This window comes from Staurois parvus, unplaced genomic scaffold, assembly GCF_062004578.1.
Source record: "Staurois parvus isolate SC_StPar_1 unplaced genomic scaffold, SC_StPar_1.0 ptg001220l, whole genome shotgun sequence".
Classification (NCBI taxonomy): Eukaryota; Metazoa; Chordata; class Amphibia; order Anura; family Ranidae; genus Staurois; species Staurois parvus.
In genome coordinates this window covers 1,392,982-1,416,649 of record NW_028319016.1, presented here as the reverse complement: position 1 = coordinate 1,416,649, position 23,668 = coordinate 1,392,982, and the positions used below count along the sequence as shown (strand labels likewise).

Genomic DNA, 23,668 nt, shown 5'->3' with positions numbered 1-23,668 from the left:
CTGCAGGCGAGGGATTTCCCACCCTGCAGCTGACAAAGAGGCGGGGATGTTACATAGTTAGTCTGGCTGAAAAAAGACAAAAGTCCATCCAGTTCAACCATTAAGAAAAAAAAAAAAGTTATAATCCTATACCCACAGTTGATCCAAAGGAAGGCAAAAAAAACCCAGCAAAGAATGATCCAATTTGCTCCTGCTGGGTAAAAATTCCTTCCTGATCCCCCGAGAGGCAATCAGATATTCCCTGGATCAACTTTACCTATAAATGTTATATTCTGTGTATCCAAGAAAGAATTCAGGACTTTTTTTTAAAGCAATCCACTGAGCTGGCCAGAACCAACTCTTGAGGGAGTCTATTCCACATTTTCACAGCTCTTACTGTGAAGAAACCTTTCCGTGTTTGGAGATTAAAGTTCTTTTTCCTCCAGACATAAGAGTGCCCCCTTGTCCTCTGTGATGACCTCAGAGTGAATAACTCTACACCAAGTTCACTATATGAACCACTGTTGTATTTATACATGGAGATCATATCCCCCCTTATGTATTATACATGGAGATCATATCCCCCCTTATGTATTATACATGGAGATCATATCCCCCCTTATGTATTATACATGGAGATCATATCCCCCCTTATGTATTATACATGGAGATCATATCCCCCCTTATGTATTATACATGGAGATCATATCCCCCTTATGTATTATACATGGAGATCATATCCCCCCTTATGTATTATACATGGAGATCATATCCCCCCTTATGTATTATACATAGAGATCATATCCCCCCTTATGTATTATACATGGAGATCATATCCCCCCTTATGTATTATACATGGAGATCATATCCCCCCTTATGTATTATACATGGAGATCATATCCCCCCTTATGTATTATACATGGAGATCATATCCCCCCTTATGTATTATACATGGAGATCATATCCCTCCTTATGTATTATACATGGAGATCATATCCCCCCTTATGTATTATACATGGAGATCATATCCCCCCCTTATGTATTATACATGGAGATCATATCCCCCCTTATGTATTATACATGGAGATCATATCCCTCCTTATGTATTATACATGGAGATCATATCCCCCCTTATGTATTATACATGGTGATCATATCCCCCCTTATGTATTATACATGGTGATCATATCCCCCCTTATGTATTATACATGGAGATCATATCCCCCCTTAATCTTCTCTTCTCAGTAGAGAATAAATTCAGTTCCTCTAATCTTTCCTCATAGCTGAGCTCCTCCATGCCTCTTATCAGTTTGGTTGCCCTTCTCTGTACTTTCTCCAGTTCCCCAATGTTGTTTTTGTGAATTGGAGCCCAAAACTGAACTGCATATTCCAGATGAGGTCTTACTAATGATTTGTTTGACATCATTGACCTGATATGAACACATGACCTGGTTCAGAACAAATGCAAGCTAATTGCTAGTGATAAATAAGATCGCGCTTCCTACAAACCAAATATAAAATGTGGAGCTGGCCGTTGGCAAGCTTGAAAAGTCTGCAAACATACACACAAAAAATATACCGCGCTCCCTACATCCCTTATAAATTATAGTAACAGTGATGAAAATCAGTTACCAACACAAAACTAAGCGCAATATATTCTATATACACAAATTATAAAATGCGTATCATAAATAAATGACAATGTGAATACATCTATATATTTATAAACAAAAGTACATTTTTTACTGCTTCCCAACTGCCCTATAGCAGAAATACTGCTACAGCGTGGCACAGGTGCGCAAAATCACATGTATATATGTGATTTTACATTTACGGGTTGGGGGCACGCACGCCCTACCCATGTTGCCGTTCGCAGCTCTCAATCACTGGATTCCGCCAGAGCCCGTTCTCCTCTCCGACAGGGAGGAGAACTGTTTTGTTTACTAACAGTTCTCCTCCCTGTCAGCTCGTACACACTTGTTTGGATAGCTGTGCACATATATGGTTACCTATATGGTTTAGGTAAATCTAGAGGAAAATTGTACAAGAAATGTATGACCAGCCTAAAGTTCACCACACACGTTACAATGAAATTATACAACCACCTTTACAATCTTCTTTAGCTTTATTACAAGTATACAGTGCAAGGACCTGTCTGACTGGACACAAATTGATTGGATAGTGTAGGAAGGTCATCATATGACATAGTTTTGGCAAATCTAAAGCTGATTGTACAGAGATTGTACAATCAGATTGTAAGGTGTATGGTGAGCCTTAGTGTAGGTTAAGGGGAGTATATTTAGCTCTATTGTATTACAGGAGGTTACAATATTCCCAATCACGCCCCCTAGATTTTTGTAAAATCAGATTTTTGAAAAAAGGCTGAATGCATGGGATAAATGTTTCATCGTTTCTTAGCCTGAGGGTGTGCTTAGGTGATGGTCAGGATTTGTTAGTACTTTGCTGAAGTAAGCTGGTTTTGTTTAATTATATATATTTTATTCTGTATACAGTTGCAATAAAAAGTATGTGAACCCCTTGGGATTACGTGGAGTTTTACATGAATTGGGCATAAAATGTGCTCTGAACGTCATCTAAGTCACAACAATAGAAGAACACAGTCTGCTGAACATAATACTACACAAACATTAGATGTTGCCATGGTTTAATTGCACATAACATGTAAACATTCACAGTGCAGGGAGGAAAAAGTATGTGAACCTTTGGACTTAATAACTGGTTGACCCTCCTTTGGCAGCAATAACCTCAACCAAACGTTTCCTGTAGTTGCAGATCAGACCTGCACAACAATCTGGAGTCATTTTGGACCACTCCTCTTCACAAAACTGTTTCAGTGTAGCAATATTCTTGGGATGTCTGGTGTGAATCGCTCTCTTAAGGTCATGCCACAGCATTTCAATCGGGTTGAGGTCAGGACTCTGACTGGGCCACTCCAGAAGGCGTATTCTGTGCTGTTGCAGCCGTTGTTTTGTTGAATTACTTGTATGCTTTGGGTCATTGTCCTGTTGCATCACCCATCCTCTGCGGAGCTTCAGTTGGGGGACAGATGGTCGTACGTTTTCCTGCAAAATGTCTTGATAAACTCTGGAATTCATTTTCCCATCAATGACAACAATCCGTCCAGGCCCTGAGGCAGCAAAGCAGCCCCAAACCATGATGCTCCCTCCGCCATGTTTTACAGTGGGGATGAGGATTTGATGTTGGTGTGCTGTGCCTTTTTTTCTCCACACATAGTGTTGTGTGTTCTTCCCAAACAACTCAATCTTGGTTTCATCTGTCCACAGTATATTTTGCCAGTAGTGCTGTGGAACATCCAGGTGCTCTTTTGCAAACTTCAAACGTGCTGCAATATTCTTTTTGGACAGCAATGGCTTCCTCCGTGGTGTCCTCCCATGTACTCCATTCTTGTTTAATGTTTTCCTTATTGTAGATGTGTCAACGAAAATGTTAGCATGTGCCAGAGATTTCTGTAGGTCTTTAGCTGACACTCTGGGATTCTTCTTTACCTCATGCAGCATTCTGCGCTGTGCTCTTGCAGTCATTTTTACAGGATGACCACGCCTAGGGAGAGTAGCAACAGTGCTAAACTTTCTCCATTTGCAGACAGTCTATCTTACCGTGGACACATGAACATCAAGGCTTTTGGAGATACTTTTGTAACCCTTTCCAGCGTCATGCAAGTCAACAATTCTTGATCGTAGGTCTTCTGAGAGCTCTTTTCTGCGAGGCATGGTTCACATCAGACAGTGCTTCTTGAAACCAGTAAACCCAATACAGGTGTGTGTTTTTTAAGGGCAGGACAGCTGTCAGCAACACACCCCATATCATCACACTGATTGGAGTCAAGGTTGGCTCACTCCTGGCTCCAATTAGCTCTGGGAGAAGTCATTAAGCTAGGGCCTCACATACTTTTTCCTCCCTGCACTGTGAATGTTTACATGTTATGTGCAATTAAACCATGGCAACATCTAATGTTTGTGTAGTATTATGTTCAGCAGACTGTGTTCTTCTATTGTTGTGACTTAGATGACGTTCAGAGCACATTTTATGCCCAATTCATGCAAAACTCCACGTAATCCCAAGGGGTTCACATACTTTTCTTGCAACTGTATATGTAAATGTTTTTTTATGATGTTTTTTATGTTGTTTGCAAGATTTTAATAAACAAAACATTTACAATATTCCCAATCACGCCCCCTAGATTTTTGTAAGATCAGATTTTTGAAAAAAGGCTGCATGCATGGGATAAATGTTTAATCATTTCTTAGCCTGAGGGGGGGCGTTTAGGTGACGGTCAGGTTTGCAGAGATACAATATAATAATAATATTAAAATATGATTGGTTCTGCTTGTTTTTCCCAACAAAAAAGCCGTTTATTGTTTTCTATGCTGAAGTAAGCTGTTTTTGTTTAAATATATATATATATTAAATTTTTTCTGTATATATGTAAATATGTTTATTATGTTGTTTGTAAGATTTTTAATAAACAAAAATGTACAATATTCCCAGTGAGCAAAATCAAAATGTAACATTTCCACTTCTAGGCCGAAAATAAAACCAGTTTCCCCAAATCTTCAAATAATGTTCTGTCCTTACCAACAAACATTACCCGGGGTACGTACTGCCCGTCTGGTGCCAGGTTCTTGTCTGTAGTCTCGTGCTAGAGGAGGAGGCAGAGAACGGTAAAACTTTCATCAAGATTTTGCAGTAGTTTGTTCATTAAATACAGCCCTGACATTCTCCTGGTAACACACACTATATTGCCCAAAGTATTGGGCCAGCCCTCCAATCATGTGATTCAGGTGTTCCAATCCCCTCCATGGACACAGATGTATACAATCAAGCCCCTAGGCATGCAGACTGCTTCTACAAACATTGGTGAAAGAATGGGTCGCTCTCAGGAGCTCAGTGACTCCAAGCGTGGTCCCGTGATAGGTGGTCACCTGTGCAATAAGTCCATCTGTGACATTTCCTGGCTACTAAATATTCCACGGTCAACTGTTAGTGGGATTGTAACAAAGTGGAAGCAACTGGGAACAACAGCCACTCAGCCACCAAGTAGTAGGCCACGTCACATGACAGAGCGGGGTCAGCGCATGCTGAAGCGCACAGTGTGCAGAAGTCACCAACTGTCTGCAGAGTCCATAGCTAAAGACCTCCAAACTTGGTGTGGCCTTCAGATGAGCCCAACAATAGTGCGTAGAGAGCTTCATGGAATGGGTTTCCATGGCCGAGCAGCTGCATCCAAGCCTTACATCTCAAAGTGCAATGCAAAGCGTCGGATGCCGTGGTGTAAAGAACGCCACCACTGGACTCTAGAGCAGAGGAGATGTGTTCTCTGGAGTGACCAATCATGCTTCTGTGTATGGCAATCTGATGGATGTGTCTGGGTTTGGCGGTTGCCAGGAGAACGGTACTTGCCTGACTGCATTGTGCCAAGTGTAAAGTTTGGTGGAGGGGGGATTATGGTGTGGGGTTGTTTTTCAGGGGTTGGGCTTGGCCCCCTAGTTCCGGTGAAGGGAACTCTTAAGGTGTCAGCACATTTTGGACAATTTCATGCTCCCAACTTTGTGGGAAGAGTTTGGGGATGGCCCCTTCCTGTTCCAACATGACTGCACACCAGTGCACAAAGCAAGGTCCATAAAGACATGGAGGAGCCAGTATGGGGTGGAGGAACTTGACTGGCCTGCACAGAGTCCTGACCTCAACCCGATAGAACACCTTTGGGATGAATTACAGCGGAGACTGCGAGCCAGGCCTCCTCCCCCGACATCAGTGCCTGACCTGACAAATGTGCTTCTGGAAGAATGGTCCAACCTTCCCATAGACACCCTCCTAAACCTTGTGGACGGCCTTCCCAGAAGAGTTGAAGCTGTTATAACTGCAAAGGGCGGGGCCAACTCAATATTGAACCCTACGGACTAAGACTGGGATATCATTAAAGTTCATGTCCGTGGAAAGGCAGGCGCCCCAATACTATTGGCAATATAATGTAACTAAACTCCACAAGAACAAAAATGTCATATATTGCAGCCTACTGCTCATTAGATATGGTGGATGCATTTGTTTTCTTTTTTCAGGCTAAGAACATTTCAGGCAAGTATAGAAAATACTTGCAGATCCTGCCAGAAATGAGGTGAGTCACTTGAAATGATACAAAATGTATATATAATGCAACTGCCCGAGCTGACAGGGAGGAGGACTGTTAGTAAACAAAACAGTCCTCCTCCCAATTGGAGATCGGAAATCACCGGGCATCAGCAAGTAATTACCGGCCGGGACCTGGTGATTGGAAGCCGGGACCACAAATGGCGGCGCGGCTCGCTCACGCCCCCTACCCAGAAATGCAAAATCACACACATATATATATATATATATATATATATATATATATATGTGTGTAATTCTGCGCTCCCGTACCACCGTGTAGCAGTATTTCTGCTATAGGGCAGTCAGGAATCAGGTAACAGATGTAAGCAGATGATCATCCGTTTACATCCGCTAGTCCATAGAAATACATGGGTGTCCGTATTTCATCTGTAAATGGACTGATGAAAAACGGACATACGGAACGCCCATGTGAACAGGGCCTTAGGAAAGTGCTTGGGGGCGTCTCCTTCCTGGCTGTTGTCTATAAAGCCTCAAATTGTTTATCATCAGATCTATACTGTATGGCCAACTGTAGAAAGGACAATGTAGCTTACTGAACGCATATCTGCACTCTCTCTCTGTCAACATGGACTATTTTCAATCCTTATGCAGGCCATAGACCAGGGGCAGACTGACAACTCATGGGGCCCCCGGGCAATAGGGGATCATGGGGCCCCTGCATGGGCAGACTGACAACGCATGGGGCCCCCGGGCAATAGGGGATCATGGGGCCCCTGTGTCCTTGCCAAACTCAAAAAAGCCTATGAAAAAGGTACCAGGGGCATCTCATGGGGCCCCCTACTGACCCCGGGCCCTCGGGCAGTGCCCAAGTTTCCAAATGGTCAGTCCGCCCCTGCCATAGACAAATCGTCAGCCGATAAGCGAAAAATCGGTCGGTGCCGTTGCCGATGCTGCCACCAATGTCCATGAAAAACGGCCGTTTTTCGGGGATTTTTCAGAATGGCCGAAAAAAAATAAATGAGAAGATCCACGAAAAACGGCCGACGGGCCCCACTAACGTCGTGAATATCGGCCGATTTTTAATGCGGACGAAAATTTGGGCGATAAACGACCCATCTATGGCCTGCATTAGGCCTCATGCACACGGGGCGTTTTGATAACGCTGGTAATGTTTGCTGTGTAAAATCAAATTAAAACGAGTTTTTTGGCATTTTTCGGCTTTTTTTGCATTTGCGGTTTTAGAGTTTTTTTACCAATTTATTTTTTATTGTTGGTCAAAAGAAGTCCAAAAACGCTGGTTTGCCACAATTTACTGTCCGTCTGACGTCACCCTCAATTTACTGAGTTTTACCACGTTTTAAGCGTTAGAGCGTTTTTACAGCTAAAAAAAAATCCTCTAGAAACCCACTAGTACTGAGCTTTTTTTTTTCAGCCAAAAAACATTGATTCCAGCCGATGTGTGTATGGGCACATAGGATAACATGCTGGGGGGTTTACTGACTGTAGAAAAAAAAACATCAAAAGCCAAAAACAGCCGCTGTAAAAACGTCCCGTGTGCATGAGGACTTAGTAAATTGATAGGAAAGGATATCATATTTACTTGTTTTAAAAACTTTGTTTTTGCATTTCTTCAGTTACTTCCTGGTTTCTGGCCTAGGCCAATATGTCGTCATACATCCCAGGTGTCTTCAGGAGGAGCATTCTCAGCTAAGCACACCCTGCCTGCATGCCTGAGCTAGGGGCATATGGACTCCAGGAGGTAAATGCTACATGAATCATCTGCCCCTACCAGGGATGGACTGACTATTTGGAAACTCTGGCACTGCCCGAGGGCCCGGGGTCAGTAGGGAGCCCCATGAGATGCCCCTGGTACCTTTTTCATAGGCTTTTTTGAGTTTGGCCAAGGACACAGGGGCGCCATGATCCCCTATTGCCCGGGGGCCCCATGTGTTGTCAGTCCGCCCCTGCAGAAGTGACATCTTGCTTACTACTCTTCATGTGATCACTGATTGGCCAATCAGTGATCACATGATCGGGACCTCATACAGAGATCCCGTACAGCGATCGGTGTTCTGCTGTGTCCGGAGGCCCGGGGTCAGTAGGGGGACCCATGAGATGCCCCTGCTAGCTTTTTCATAGGCTTTTTTGAGTTTGGCCAAGGACACAGGGGCCCCATGATCCCCTATTGCCCGGGGGCCCCATGAGTTGTCAGTCCGCCCCTGGCCCCTACTCAAGATGGCCACAGCTAGAAAATGCTAGGAGGGTATTTTCCAAAAGTGATTTCTCAGCAAAATAAAGCATGGAGATATGGATGGATGGATGAGTTTGCTATGAACATTACAAATGAATTAAATAACATATTCAGTTTGTGATGCTCAGATATGGTTTAGTTCCACTTAAAAAAAAAAAAGTTCAAAAAGACTTCCATTAGGCATGCTTAGTAATGCCGTGTCCTGATTGCTCTGCGCCATTTCCGGGACCTGTGGGATCGCTCTGGAAACTGGAAACCACTGTAGGCACCGCTACTCCAATGATCACAACTGGCTTTTGGGTCCCGTGCCTAGTGGCTGTCCTCAGGGGTGTATTTACCACAAGGCAAACAAGGCATTTGCCTAGGGCGGCATTTTTCAGGGGGGCAGTGCTGCCCCCCAAAGGAAGGGATGGAAGCAGGGACACACGCAGCATGGGGACCGGGTAGGATCTGAGAGGGGCTGCTTGATGGTGTATGCAGAGCCTGACTCTTGTTCCTGGGGATGTCCGGAACTGTGAAGGTGAGTGTCTTCTCTCTCGCAGGGTCAGGGGGAGAGTTGCCAGTATATGGGGGGGCAGTAGTAGTGGAAGGCTCTCTTGGGTGGGGGTCTGGGGCAGGGGCGGACTGACCATTTGGAAACTCGGGCACTGCCTGAGGGCCCGGGGTCAGTAGGGGGCCCCATAAGATGCCCCTGGTACCTTTTTCATAGGCTTTTTTGAGTTTGGGCAAGGACACAGGGGCCCCATGATTACCTATTGCCCAGGGGCCCCGTGAGTTGTCAGTCCGCCCCTGGTCTGGGGTGTTGTTGGTCAATGTCAAGCTTTCTTTGGGAGGGAGGAGGGTGCTGCTCGGTGTCAGGGTCTCTCCGTGGGGGGGGGGGAGCCAATTTTTGTGTTGCCTAGGGCAGCACAACACCTAAATACACTACTGGCTGTCCTGCTGCTTGGTGAACACAGGAGGTTGTTTGCTTGGCATGGGGGCCATTCACAGCACGCAAAGCATTCTCTGACTGGAAGAGGTGGAGATTGTGACATCACTGTGCCTTCTCCGCTTTGCATTCATTGAGAAAATGTAATGTGTGAATTGCATCAGCAGGCGACCTCCTGTGTTCACATTGCAGCAGCTCAGCATGGGACTGGAAGCTGGTGGAGATCAGTGGAGTGGCGGTGTAGTCGTGGTACCTACTTCAGTGGTTTTCAGCTTCTAGAGGGATCCCGTAGGTATGGAATCTCCATAGTTGGGGGATTTCCGTAACTGGGGTTCAGATTAAAATAATGTCCAGGATCTTACAGAGGCAATGGTATTATTCCTGACTTTGTGCAGGATCACCAGGGGGAAAAAAAAGGGAAAGAAGCCCCAAAAAGAAAACTAAGTGTTACTAATCCCACAGCAGTACAATCAGTCTGTAGATGCAGTAAAGCATGCTTGTTATAGTCACTGTGGAACCTAAGGGGTTAATCCTCTGCATTGTGTAAAAAGGCTGTTTGATCCTGTCTTCTTGGATCCTACCCTTCTACTGTCCCCAATCCATCTGCTGATAATACATAGCTCTAGGAGTCACTCTGCACATGCTCCGTTTGGTGTGTATTGTTAGAGAAGTTTTTTTTTCTTTGGGGGGGAGCATGTGATCAGCACAGGGCCAATCAGCGCTATGCAGACAGAGGGTCAGGGGCCATGCAGCCTCTCATAGGACAATCAGGGGTAAATGAAGCTGTAATTAGTGCTCTGCTGGACACTGATAGAAGTCACAAGACTGCTATATACGGCTGATGAGAAAAGGTATTTAGAAGTTTATATTTACTAAAATAATTTACATTTCCATGTTGTGTGTACTGTGGGAGAGCAGATATAGTGGATGCAGGGTCCGGGGAGACCGGATATAGTGAATGCAGGGTCCGGGGAGACCAGATATAGTGAATGCAGGGTCCGGGGAGACTGGATACAGTGAATGCAGGGTCCGGGGAGACTGGATACAGTGAATGCAGGGTCCGGGGAGACCAGATATAGTGAATGCAGGGTCCTGGGAGACCAGATATAGTGAATGCAGGGACCGGGGAGACCAGATATAGTGAATGCAGGGTCCAGGGAGACCAGATATAGTGAATGCAGGGTCCTGGGAGACCAGATATAGTGAATGCAGGGTCCGGGGAGACCATATATAGTGAATGCAGGGTCTGGGGAAACCAGATATAGTGAATGCAGGGTCCTGGGAGAGTGAATATAGTGAATGCAGGGTCCTGGGAGAGTGGATATAGTGAATGCAGGATCCGGGGAGACCAGATATAATGAATGCAGGGTCAGGAGAGAGCGGATATAGTGAATGCAGGGTCCGGGGAGAGCGGATATAGTGAATGCGGGGTCCAGGGAGAGCGGATATAGTGAATGCGGGGTCCAGGGAGAGTGGATATAGTGAATGCGGGGTCCGGGGAGAGCGGATATAGTAAATGCAGGGTCCGGGGAGACCAGATATAGTAAATGCAGGGTCCGGGGAGAGGGGATATAGTGAATGCAAGGTCCGGGGACAGAAGATATAGTGAATGCAGGGTCTGGGGAGAGGGGATATAGTGAATGCGGGGTCCGGGGAGACCGGATATAGTGAATGCAAGGTCCGGGGAGCGCGGATATAGTAAATGCAGGGTCCGGGGAGACCGGATATAGTGAATGCAGGGTCCTGGGAGACCAGATATAGTGAATGCAGGGTCCGGGGAGACCGGATATAGTGAATGCAGGGTCCGGGGAGACCAGATATAGAGAATGCAGGGTCCGGGGAGACCAGATATAGTGAATGCAAGGTCCGGGGAGCGCGGATATAGTAAATGCAGGGTCCGGGGAGACCGGATATAGTGAATGCAGGGTCCTGGGAGACCAGATATAGTGAATGCAGGGTCCGGGGAGACCGGATATAGTGAATGCAGGGTCCAGGGAGAGCGGATATAGTGAATGCATGGTCCAGGGAGAGCGGATATAGTGAATGCAGGGTCTGGGGAGACCGGATATAGTGAATGCAGGGTCTGGGGTTTAGTAACACTTTAATCCACATGTGCAGAAATCAGCATGTCCCGGCCCTCCCCAGTCACAACGGATATGAATCAAATCCATAATAAATCTCCTTGGTGTCAGTCCATGATGGTGAATAATAATGATGAATTCTAGGGAATCCACATACCATGAGGTTCAGCATGATGAAGTTCTCTTTGGCCAGTTTCTGGACTTCTTCACTTTCTGCAAATATGTTCTTCAGAGCTGGTGGAAGACATTGATAAAGCGTTGTATTCATGTGATTATTGGGATATACTGGCAGCAGATTGTAGAGTACGGATGTGTATTGTCAGACCTCCTCCCTCGGCAGCTTACAGTCTAATGTTCTCACCATACAAGTCCCAGGTGACCCCATCTACAGTTTAATCTGACCTCCAGCCTTCCCTTCGGTCTTGCACAGGCTTTCCGGCTCCTCTCCTGGACTGGCTTCCTCTGATTTCACTGCACACTGTCAGCTTCTCACAATGTGCATTAGAAGCTGAAGCACCTTAATAACACCGGCTTCATTTCCTGGCTGGAGGACTACCAGCATCAGTTAGCCCTTTCCTCCCCACTCTGACTGTCCCTGGCATCCCTTTTTAAGTAATTGGATTTCAGTTCTTTCAATCACGGAGCATTATATGTGGGAAAGTCTGCATGAAAATTCCTGCCTATGAATTCCCACTTCTCCAGACTGACATTCACCCATCAAGGTGTTTTAAAATATCTGTGGCTCCTCCCAAAAGCCAGCCCACTGCTTGTTTCAGGACTGAGGGCTTTTAATACCCCGGTCACACTGGGTGCCACTTGGCATGTGATTTACATGCCATGCGGCTTGCAAATCGCATGCCAAGTCACACCCAGGTGCGGATTGACCATTCAGGCACTCGGGTAATGCCCGAGGGCCCGGGGTCAGTAGGGGGCCCCATGAGATGCCCTTAGAGCCTTTCTTAGGCTTTTTTGGGTGTGGTTTGAATGTTGGTGAGGACACAGGGGCCTCATGATCCCCCATTGCCCGGGGGCCCAATGAGTTGTCAGTCCTCCCCTGGTCACACCCTATTGTCCACAATTACATATCGGTGCGGTTCTGACTTGGTCGGAGCCGCACCAATTTCTAAAGCAGTACATGCACTACTTTTGGTGCGATTTGCATAGAAATCTATATCAGATGTCTTTCAAATTGCACCTGAAATCGGCAGGTCATCCAACTTTGAAATCGTGAGACTTCACTGCAAGTCGCATGATTTCAAAGTCGGGCTTGATGTAACCAGGGTGTAAGAGGAATTCTGAGGCAGGGTGCTGTGATGTTTTTAGGAAGCTATATACAGCACCCTGATGGCCCCTCCCACCAGCTATGATCTCCCAGCCTTGCCTAGAGAAGCACGGAGGCCCAGTAATGAAATCATTGAGCCTAAAATAAGGTAAAAAAAAAAATTATTTAGAAATGTCATTCACATGTGAATGAGCGAGGAAATGAGGAACCAGGGAAGGCAAAATATAAGCCGATTAAACTGTAGCTTTAAGGGCCGGTTCACACTCCATGCGTTTCAGTTGCTTTTTTTCTGCATCCAAAACACACGGAAAGTAGGTGATATGGTTGTCAATGTCATAGTTCACATCAGTGCTTGCAGTTCCAGTGCATTCCAGATGCAGAAAAAAAAAAGTAGAACATGCTGCATTTTTTCTGCACAGAACTGCACTTAAGTGCGGTAAAAAGCATAAAAACCATACCGGAACGCACCAAAAATGCACTGGAACGCACATTTCCCTATTTAAATTGAAGACAAAAAGAGGGGAAAATTTGAACTGGAATGCGTCAAAAACGCATCAAAAACACACATGCTTAAATGCATTCGCAACGCATCTGGACTGCGTTTCTATACAGTGATCCGGCCCAGGGGTGGACTGACAACTCATGGGGCCCCCGGGCAATAGGGGATCATGGGGCCCCTGTGTCCTTGCCCAAACTCAAAAAAGCCTATGAAAAGGGTACCAGGGGCATCTCATGGGGCCCCCTACTGACCCCGTGCCGTTGGGGCCCCCTACTGACCCCGTGCCGTTGGGCGAGTTTCCAATGGTCAGTCCGCCCCTGGATGTACCTAATCAATCTATAGAAACCAATCAGAGTTCAATAAAGTGTAATAGGGCCGAGTTTGACGTGGGTTCGGTGAGAAATATTGTCCTGTGTCAGGACAGGAAGCTGGACGGGTAGGTTACCTTGGCAGTACTGACAGTCTTCTAAATGGTGGATCACCATCAGCGGTTTATTGCTGCAAGAAAAACAGGACATGATCAATGACGTCAGCCTGGACACAAAGCAACCCGAGAACAATACATAATAATCTATACTGTTACATTGTTACCTTTAAAGAGATACAAGTCCAACAAGTTCAGCCAGGAAGACATAACCCCCCCCCCCCCTCCCGCGTATTTATAAAGCAGTGAATGTAACCTTCACCATACATTCACTTCACTCACTACATTCACTGGTGGTGAATTTGCTGCTTTATAGATATGCCCCCTGGTGTACCTGTGGCCAGATTTTATGTATTGTTTTATTTTTGGATTGAGTAGGGAATGGTTAGAACCTCTGTGATGTTTTTGTAGTTAGGCAATCTGCACACCAGAACGTGGAGCGGGAAACCTGCATTCTGTGAACATTTCCTGCACCGTGTTCACAATGCACTGGGTGTGCGACCTGCTGTGGGTGTTAATGTATTCCTAATGTCGCACCCGCCTACTTAGTTGCCAGATTAGGTAAATTTAGTTCTTTAGCTCTACTGTTATCAGTTGAGCAGCTTGTGATTATTTTGGGCTGTTCTATTACATAGTTAGTGTGGCTGAAAAAAGACAAAAGTCCATCCAGTTCAACCATAAAAAAAAAGTTATAATCCTATACACACAGTCGATCCAGAGGAAGGCAAAAAAAATAAAACCCAGCAAAGCACGATCCAATTTGCTCCTGCAGGGACAAAAATTCCTCCCTGATCCCCCGAGAGGCAATCGGATATTCCCTGGATCAACTTTACCTATAAATGTTATATCCAGTTATATTCTGTGTATCCAAGAAAGAATCCAGGACTTTCCTACAGCAATCCACTGAGCTGGCCACAACCAACTCTTGAGGGCGTCTATTCCACATTTTCACAGCTCTTACTGGAGATTAAATTTCTTTTCCTCCAGACGTAAAGAGTGCACCCTTGTCCTTTGTGTTGCACCCTCTTCTGTGTCTCATTGGTTGCTTCTCCCTGCCTTCTGGAGGGTTTTGGAAAGCAGTGGGCTGAGACAGCCAGGATATTTATGTGGTTCCAGCCAATCCCTGGTGGAAGGTGCTCAGAAGGTGGTGGGGTGGGAGCATAAACAGCCTAAGGCCTGAAGCAGAGGGCTGCTGCCCCTCTGGGCAGTCCAGTTGTGCTTCTTTCTTTGCTGATCGAGGTACCAGCTATGTTAGCTGAGGGGCCTTTTCTACTGAACTTGCTGGAGATTACTGAGGGACTTATTTTTTGGGGATCTGGTCTGAAGAATTTACAGGAGAGGTGTCTGGCAGATATTGGAAGGCGGCAACCAACTATCCAAGGAAATTAGCGAGTACCACTTGCAGAATTGAGTGATAATGATTCGTGGGGGAAATTCGTCAGACACTGAAAATGATTCTGCGACTGAGCTCAGGGATGTGCGAACTTGGCGCTATATTTCAAATTTCAGTGTTTTTGGTTTGATTATATTATTGAATTAAATTTATTATTAAAATATTCTTTATGATTATTTATTATATTATAATTTATGATTTCATGTTTCAAATTTTATCATACCCGGGATGTTTACTAGACTCTTGTTCGGACAGATTTCAGTGAGTTATTCCTAAAAATTACAGCCTACAATAAAAAAACCAACATATTTCCATGCAAAAAAATGTACCGCTTTGAGCACAGAAATACAGAATAATCAGACCGCTAGAGAGGTTAAACCGCTGGATAAAAGCAGAGCATGCAGGGAAGAATTTTATAACATTGATTTTACTCACATGAAAAATAACAGAGCACAGAGAACTATTATAAAAATACACGTCAACTACTATCAGTAAGATCTTCCTGTGTGCAGCCTATCACAATGTGCTGAGTAGGTTGTAGATTTGGAGATTTCCTTTGTGATAAGAGTAGGTCAGACAAGAATAGCCAGAAGTTCCTTGTAGGGAGTTTGCGGGGGGGGGGGGGGGGGGGGGGGGAGCTGACCTGTGAAATATGAGGATGTGGTTGCCACAATGTTAATTTCCCTGAGTGTAATGAGGACGTGTTACACAGGGATCGAATGATGCATTCCAATTTACATTCATATTATTGCAACGTAGACTACTGGCAAGCATGCTGATATGTCCCAGGATCTCTTTCCAATTGGGTGTACATGCAACCAGGCACACAATACCTTTTACAGTCTCACAACAACTTCATGAATAGGCAAGGAATGTTTTTAAACCTCTTAACGCTGGCGCCTCCTGGCCCTTTAAGGCAGGCCATAGACGGGCTGTTTATCAGCCAAATTTTGGCCCGATAAACGAAAAATCAGTAGGCCCCGTTGCCGATGCTGCCATCAATGTCCACAAAAAACGGCCGTTTTTCGCAGATTTTCCAGCATGACCGGTAAAAATAAATGAGATCTGTGAAAAACGGCCGACGGGCTGGCCAAGCTAACGGCCTGAATATCGGCAGATTTTTCGTACAGACAAAAATTTGTCCGATAAACAACCCGTCTATGGCCTGCATAAGAGTTTCAGGAGCTAGGAGGTGGGGCAGGGGTTTTAGGGTCATGTGACCATCGTCATTCGACATCACGGCGATCACATGATCAGGAAAGGTCCCCATCGAAAGGGGCGATCGGGACCTTTCCGAGTGTCGTGGACATATGTGCTGGAAGCGGGCAGGGTTCCCGCTCTCAGAACATATGTATTTTCTATTTGCGTGCAAATATGCGGCCGATCGGTGTCATGGCCCAGATGCCGAGAGGCCGTATATTTGCGTGCGATCGGCATCAAGAGGTTAATGTTTTAATGCTTGTTGAACTTGGTTGGGGTGCAAGGTGGGCTATGGGATACTCCAAATTCTGTGCACAAAGTAACAGAGGGCCCTCTTTGCCTTGCCTACACTCTACAACATGGGTGTCAAACTGTCGGCCCTCCAGCTGTTGCCAAACTACAAGTCTCATGAGGCATTGCAAGACTGACAGTTACAAGCATGATTCCCAAAGGCAGAGGCATGATGGGACTTGTAGTTTCGCAACAGCTGGAGGGCCACCAGCTTGACACCCTTACTCTACAGGATAACTCCACTCTCGGCAGGCATTAGGAGAACATGCAACCCTGGGACTACAAGCACAGGAAAGGTCCCAATTCAGCAGCACTGGATCAGTTGCTCAAAGGGGTAGAGCAGCGAACAGTCACTAGGATCCCATACTCAGGCCTACACTCACAATGTCCCCGTAGACTTGGGTTCCTCTGTCCAATATCAGCCAGACACTTCTCCTGTGAACCTCCAGGCCAAATCATCAGTGAATCCCCTTGAAAGAGCTCCAGCTTTTTCTAAAAAATAGGCCCCCCAGCTTTCCCTGAGCTGGGACCTTGGTGAACTCCTACAGATGTTAGCTACACTGCCCAGAAGGGCAGCAGTCCTTCAGGCTGGGGTCTTCTCCTCCTGGACAAGAGCCCCGTTGCTCCAAGAACCCGACTATTTATGCACCCCCCAGCTACCTACTGGGCATCCTCTCCCCCAAGGATTGGCTGAGACTACATAAATATTCAGGCCCAGTGTCTGCCTCTTCCAACCCACTACATTCTAGAATCCCCTAGAAGGCAGGGGGAAGCAGTTGAGCCTGCAGCCATTGAGACCCAGAAAAAACAAAAATAATCACACACTGCTCCAATGATTACAAAGAATCTAAAGAACCAGATTTTCCTGAACCTCTCTAGCAACCTATTCTAGGTGCTACATCTATGATCAGAATTACTTTAATTTTCTGATGTTTCACCCAATTAGTGGTGGCCAGAGGGGCATGTGCCCCAGGTGCATCGTTGATATGTGGAGGGAGAGCTTCAGCTGCTCCATTCTTCAGCACCTCACTCACAGCAGTTTGCCATCTTTGTCCTGGGCATGGCCTTGTCCCAGCACTGCACCCGGGGTCCAATGTACGAAAGGTTTAGCATAAAGTACTACAGATCCTCAACATTGCAACACTCCCAAGGGGGGCCTGTCCAAGGGGGGCCACAACTGAAATCTTTAAATACATGAATGGTGTGAAAAAGATTCAGGAGGGCAGTATTTCAATATGAAGCTAAAATCAAGAACGCAGGGACATAACCTGAAACTAGCAGGAGGAAAGTTCAGTACTAACCTTAGAAAAAAAATTTCTGAATATATACAATTGGCTTTTTTTCAGTGGGAATGCAGTTCCAGCACCTCCAGCACTGACTGGTAAGGGGTGTTGGGTTGTGCTGAAGAGTCTATTTATGCTGCCTGCTGGGGGAGATGTTGTTGGGAGGATATATTGTCGAGGGAGGGATCTATTGTTGCTGGGGGGGTCATATGTCGCTTGGGGGAGGTAAATTGTTACTGGGAGTAAACTACTGTTGAGGGATGGGTCTGGTGTTGGTGGCCACTGAAGAGATCTATTGTTCCTTGGGTCGATCTATTGTTGCAGAGGGTCTATTGTTACTGGGGGATCCATTGTTGCTGGGGTGGGGTCTATTGTTGTTAGAAAGGACTTTTATTGAATGCTGCAGGGGATCTATTTTACTGCTATTCTTGTGATCAATAACGAGTTCTATACAAATGACTTAACACCACAAAATGATACTTGGTTCTGGTTTCTCTGAAAGGGGCAGTACTGGGAGGCGGGTAGGGGGTGGAATTAGGGGCAGTGCTCAAAAGTAGAGGGCGGAGACAAGGAGTGACTCGGAAGGGGCTCTGATGAGGGGGGCTCTGATGTGGAAGTCACTGGTATGTTGGGTCTTATGTGGGGGCTCTGATTAGGGGGGCTCTGATGTGGGAGTCACTGGTATGTTGGGTCTTATGTGGGGGCTTTGATGAGTGGGGCTCTGATGTGGGAGTCACTGGTATGTTGGGTCTTATGTGGGGGTTGTGATGAGGATTCACTGATGTGGGGGAAACTGATGACGGCAAATGAAGGGCTCTGATGGGCTCTAGGGTGTAAAAGAGGATTTGACGGGGACTGTAATGCACAGGGTACTCTGATGGGGACCATGATATAACGAGGGGTCTGATGGGGACTGTAATGCACAGAGGACTCTGATTTAAAGGAATGCTCTGATGGTGACTCTGATTTAAAGGAACGCTCTGATGGGGACTCTGATTTAAAGGAAGGCTCTGCAATAACACTAGCAATTAACTGTCCAAACTGTCCTCTTCTCTCTCTGTAAATGGGAGCCTGTGCATTAAAAAAAACTGATGTCAACTCGTGTTTCTGCGGGTGAAATCTGCGTGGTTTTCTATCAGTTTTTCTGCACATACAGTGTGAATGAGGAACACAGAGAACACTTGGGAGGAGAAAGGTCACTGATTGGCTGCTGCCATCTAGTGGAAATGCGTAAGTGATTCAGTATATTGAAGCCTTTGAACTATAACTGCTGGGAAATTTTCAAAAACAACGTTTTCAAAAGTAATATTCATCAATGGTATCCTAGATATGTTAGCGGTACAGGTTTCTTTTAACCCCTCGCCCTCCAGAGGATTCCCCCCCCCTTCCTGACCAGACCATTTGTTGCGTTACGCGCTGCGTTATTTTAACTGACAATTGCGCAGTCATGCAACGCTGCACCCAAATGAAATTTACATCCTTTTTTTCCCACGAATTGAGCTTTCTTTCGGTGGTATTTGATCACCTGTGCATTTTTATTTTTTGCGTTATAAAAAAAAAAACACACCGACAATTTTGAGAAAAATAATATTTTTTTTACTTTTTGCTATTAAACATGTCCAGTAAAAAAAAAATCAAATCTCATCATAAATTTAGGCTAAAATGTATTCAGCGACATGTCTTTGCTAAAAAAAATTCCCAATACGTGTAAATTAATCGGTTTACGTGAAAGTTACAGTGTTTACAAATGGCGATATATATATACACACTGGGCTTTTTTTATTTTTTTTTATTTTTACTAGTAATGGCGGCAATCGATTATAGCAGGACTGCAGCGGGCATTCTAACACTGGAGGGAACTGGCTTGGTGTCACTGACCAGTGCTAAAAAAAAAAAAACACACACTGACACTGTACTAATGGCACTGGGCAGGGAGGGGTTAACATCTGGGGTGATCAAAGGGTTAACTGTGTGCTTGGTGTGTTTTACTAGGGCGGGCAGTGTTAGTGTGCTTCACAGTAAGCACACAACTTCGCATGGCTTAGTTGTGCACAGCCATGCAAAGCAGTGTGCAGGAGCTGACAGGGAGGAGAACTGTTTTGTTGCTGGCCAGCAATCACTGCCCGGTGATTGACAGCCGCGGCCACAAATGGCGGCGCAGGTAGGGCGTGCGCGCCCCCTACCCGAAAATGCAAAATCACATATATATATATACACACACGTGATTTTGCGCACATATGCCGCCCTGTACCCAGAAATGCAAAATAATGTATATATACATGATTTTGCGCACCTGTGCCGCCCTGTAGTAGTGCATTTGCTACAGGGCGCACGGAAAGCGGTTAAAGTGAAACTATGGGCAATATAAAATAAATAACATACTCAGGGGCGGACTGACAACTCATGGGGCCCCCGGGCAATAGGGGATCATGGGGCCCCTGTGTCCTTGCCCAAACTCCAAAAAGCCTATGATAAAGGTATTAGGGGCATCTCATGGGGCACCCTACTGACCCTGGGCCCTTAGGCAGTGCCCGAGTTTCCAAATGGTGAGTCCGCCCCTGAACATACTGTACACGTGCAAAATTATTAGGCAAGTGAGTATTTTGACCAAATCCTCATTTTTCTGCATATTGCAACTCCAAGCTGTATAAACTTGAATACTCATTGGATTTAAGCATCTCAGGTGATGTGAATTTGTGTAATAAGGGAGGGTGTGGCCTAAGGAGAGGACCACCTTATATCAAGGTGTGCATAATTATTATTCAGCTTATTGTCCTCAGGCAAAATGGGTCAAAAAAGAGATGTTACTGACTCTGAAATGTCAAAAATTGTAAAAAGTCTTTCAGAGGGAGTCAGCATTCTTGAAATTGCTAAGATATTGGGGCGTGATCACAGAACCATCAAATGTTTTGTTGCAAATAGTAAACAGGGTCGCAATAAACGCGTTAAGAAGAAAAAGATACAAATGAACTGCCAAAGATTTGAGAAGAGTCAACATTGAAGCTACCAGGAAGCCATTATCCTCCAGTGATGTCATATTCCAGAACTGCAACCTACCTGGAGTGTCCAGAAGTACAAGGTGTTCAGAGCTCAGAAACATGGCCAAGGTAAGGAAGGCTGAAACCCGACCACCACTGAACAAGACACATGGGTTGAAACGTCAAGAATGGGCCAAGAATTATCTGGAGACAGATTTTTTAAAGGTTTATGGACTGATGAGATGAAAGTGACTCTTGACGGACCAGATGGATGGGTCTGTGGTTGGATCAGTAACGAGCACAGAGCTCCACTTCAGCTCAGACGGCTTAAACCTTTTTCCCAACAGAAATGTAAAATTGCTGCTTTAACTATTTATAACACGTTGGATGCTTAGGGTACAAATCGGTCCATTTCAAATGATATGTCTGTCAGGACTCATCATGCACTTTACAAGCTGAATGTACATTTTTCTTTTAGATCTACCATCAACTATGTAGTTCAAGGGCCTGGACTGGACACCGATTAACTGGATGGATTAGGTGTGTTCTCCCATTATATAGTTTGGGAGATTATAGAATCAGATTGTATAGTGTATGACCACCATAGGATGATCCTTTCCACAGGGTGACAACTCTGCTGTACAATTTTGCTGCAGAATGAACAATGTTGTCACCCTGTTACGTGAAGTGGAAAAATAAGATATCTTTTGGTGAGATCAAAAGGCAATAAAACTATGTTACAGGAAGACTCAGAAAAAGAAAAATTGCTGTGTCAATGCTTTGGACAGACTGCATCATATATGTCATTTTCATTTTACCCAGCATTTCACTTTAAGGAACCAAATTAAAAAGACAAGGATTACAAGGATTTCCTTTAAAAAAAAAAAAAAAAAAAAAAGACATGGATAAAATAACAATCACTTTTACCTTTGCCACAAGGGTACACTAATAATTTAAAGACAACAATAGTGCTTGGTGATTGGTCACTGTGCAGCTGGTTGAGCAAGCATTACACAAGCAAAGTGCAGGTTCATTTTAGAAGAGTGAATACAACAGAAAAAAACAACCTGTCTACTTATAAAACATTTGTTGGATGAATATCACACACATTTCATGCATGATGCACATATTTTGGCTGTAATTTCTCTAATAGATGAATTCCTGTCATCATCAGCACCATCTAGTGGCCAAAATGTGGGATTGTTTTCTGAACTACCTCAATGAAAAAGCATACAACATGTTGGCCACTAGATGGCGCTACGAATATAGGGATTACTCTATTAGAGCTATTACAGCCAAAATGAATGCAGCGTGCACAAATGTGTTTATTCACCCAAGAAATGTTTTATACATAGACTAGACTACATGTTTTGAGTGGATTGACTCTTGAAGCATCTGCGGGTCATGAGATACTGTAAGTTTAATAGTCTGCTTACCTCTTTTTTGCATTATACAATCCCTCTTCATATGTCTGGACCCATGTGATGCCATCTCCCCATCCTGGAAGAAAACATGTTGATTGATCGACCTGAATGATCTTTTCACAATTATATCAGAACGATTTGGTGTACTGTTGGAACTTATTATCTTCAGTAAGAAAGTGTAGCAGGTGGGTGCTATAGTTATGGGGTTTAATGCATTATCTAGAGCAGGGATTGCCAACCATTTTCAGACCAGGGCTCCGAAAATTCTTCCAAAACCTTCCATGCTCCAACAGTAAAGAATAAAGTTCATACTCACAATAAAAGTAAGGACAGAACTGTGGAAGATTAGGGGCACTGTAGAAGGTTGGGGGGCTATTGTGGAGGCTGAGGGCTCTCGGGGTCTAGGAGCACTGTAGGCCACTATGGAAGGTTGGGGGTACTGTGGAGGCTGAGGGCTCTTGGGGTCTAGGAGCACTATAGGCCACTATGGAAGGTTGGGGGGGGTGGTACTGTGGAGGCTGAGGACTTTCATGGTCTAGGAGCACTGTAGGCCACTATGGAAGGTTGGGGGTACTGTGGAGGCTGAGGGCTTTTGGGGTCTAGGAGCACTGTAGGTCACTATAGAAGGTTGGGGGGTACCGTGGAGGCTGAGGGCTCTGGAAGTCTAGGAGCACTGTAGGCCACTATGGAAGGTTGGGGGGTATTGTAGAGGCTGAGGACTCTCGGTGTCTAGGAGCACTATAGGCCACTATGGAAGGTTTGGGGGGGGGGTTTGTATTTTGGAGGCTCAGGACTCTTGGGGTCTAGGAGCACTATAGGCCACTATGGAAGGTGGGGGGTACTTTGGAGGCTGAGGACTTTCATGGTCTAGGAGCACTGTCGGCCACTATGGAAGGTTGGGGGTACTGTGGAGGCTGAGGGCTTTTGGGGTCTAGGAGCACTGTAGGTCACTATAGAATGTTGGGGGGTACTGTGGAGGCTGAGGGCTCTGGAAGTCTAGGAGCACTGTAGGCCACTATGGAAGGTTGGGGGGTACTGTAGAGGCTGAGGACTCTCGGTGTCTAGGAGCACTATAGGCCACTATGGAAGGTTGGGGGGGGGGGGGGGTACTGTGGAGGCTGAGGACTTTCATGGTCTAGGAGCATTGTAGGCCACTATGGAAGGTTGGGGGTACTGTGGAGGCTTAGGGCTTTCAGGGTCTAGGAGCACTGTAGGCCACTATAGAAGGTTGGGGGGTACTGTGGAGGCTGAGGGCTCTCGGGGTCTAGGAGCACTGTAGGGCACTATGGACGGTTGGGGGGTACTGTGGAGGCTGAGGACTCTTGGGGTCTAGGAGCACTATAGGCCACTATGGAAGGTTGTGGGGGGGGGGGGGGTGTTGGAGGTTGAAGGCTCTTAGGGGGCACAGAGAACGAATGCAAACGGGTAGGTGGCTACATTCCTACATACAGTGGGACCATGGAGAACGAATGCAACCAGCCTCTAACAGGAAGTCAGATCACAGATCAGAAAGAAAAAAAAAT

The 23,668-nt window shown here is 45.5% G+C and overlaps 1 protein-coding gene across 2 annotated transcripts in view; it reads right to left on the bottom strand.

The window, feature by feature from the left end:
• Window positions 1-23,668, bottom strand: part of AGR3 (anterior gradient 3, protein disulphide isomerase family member) — a 64,438-nt gene that overhangs the window by 5,014 nt on the left and 35,756 nt on the right. For both annotated transcript variants that reach the window (XM_089660247.1, XM_089660246.1), the window contains exons 3-6: window positions 22,158-22,221; window positions 13,598-13,650; window positions 11,529-11,605; window positions 4,597-4,660 (exon numbers count right to left, since the gene is read on the bottom strand). In XM_089660247.1, coding sequence (XP_089516373.1) covers window positions 4,597-4,660; window positions 11,529-11,605; window positions 13,598-13,650; window positions 22,158-22,221 — 258 coding nt within the window. The remainder of the gene's footprint in view (window positions 1-4,596; window positions 4,661-11,528; window positions 11,606-13,597; window positions 13,651-22,157; window positions 22,222-23,668) is intronic.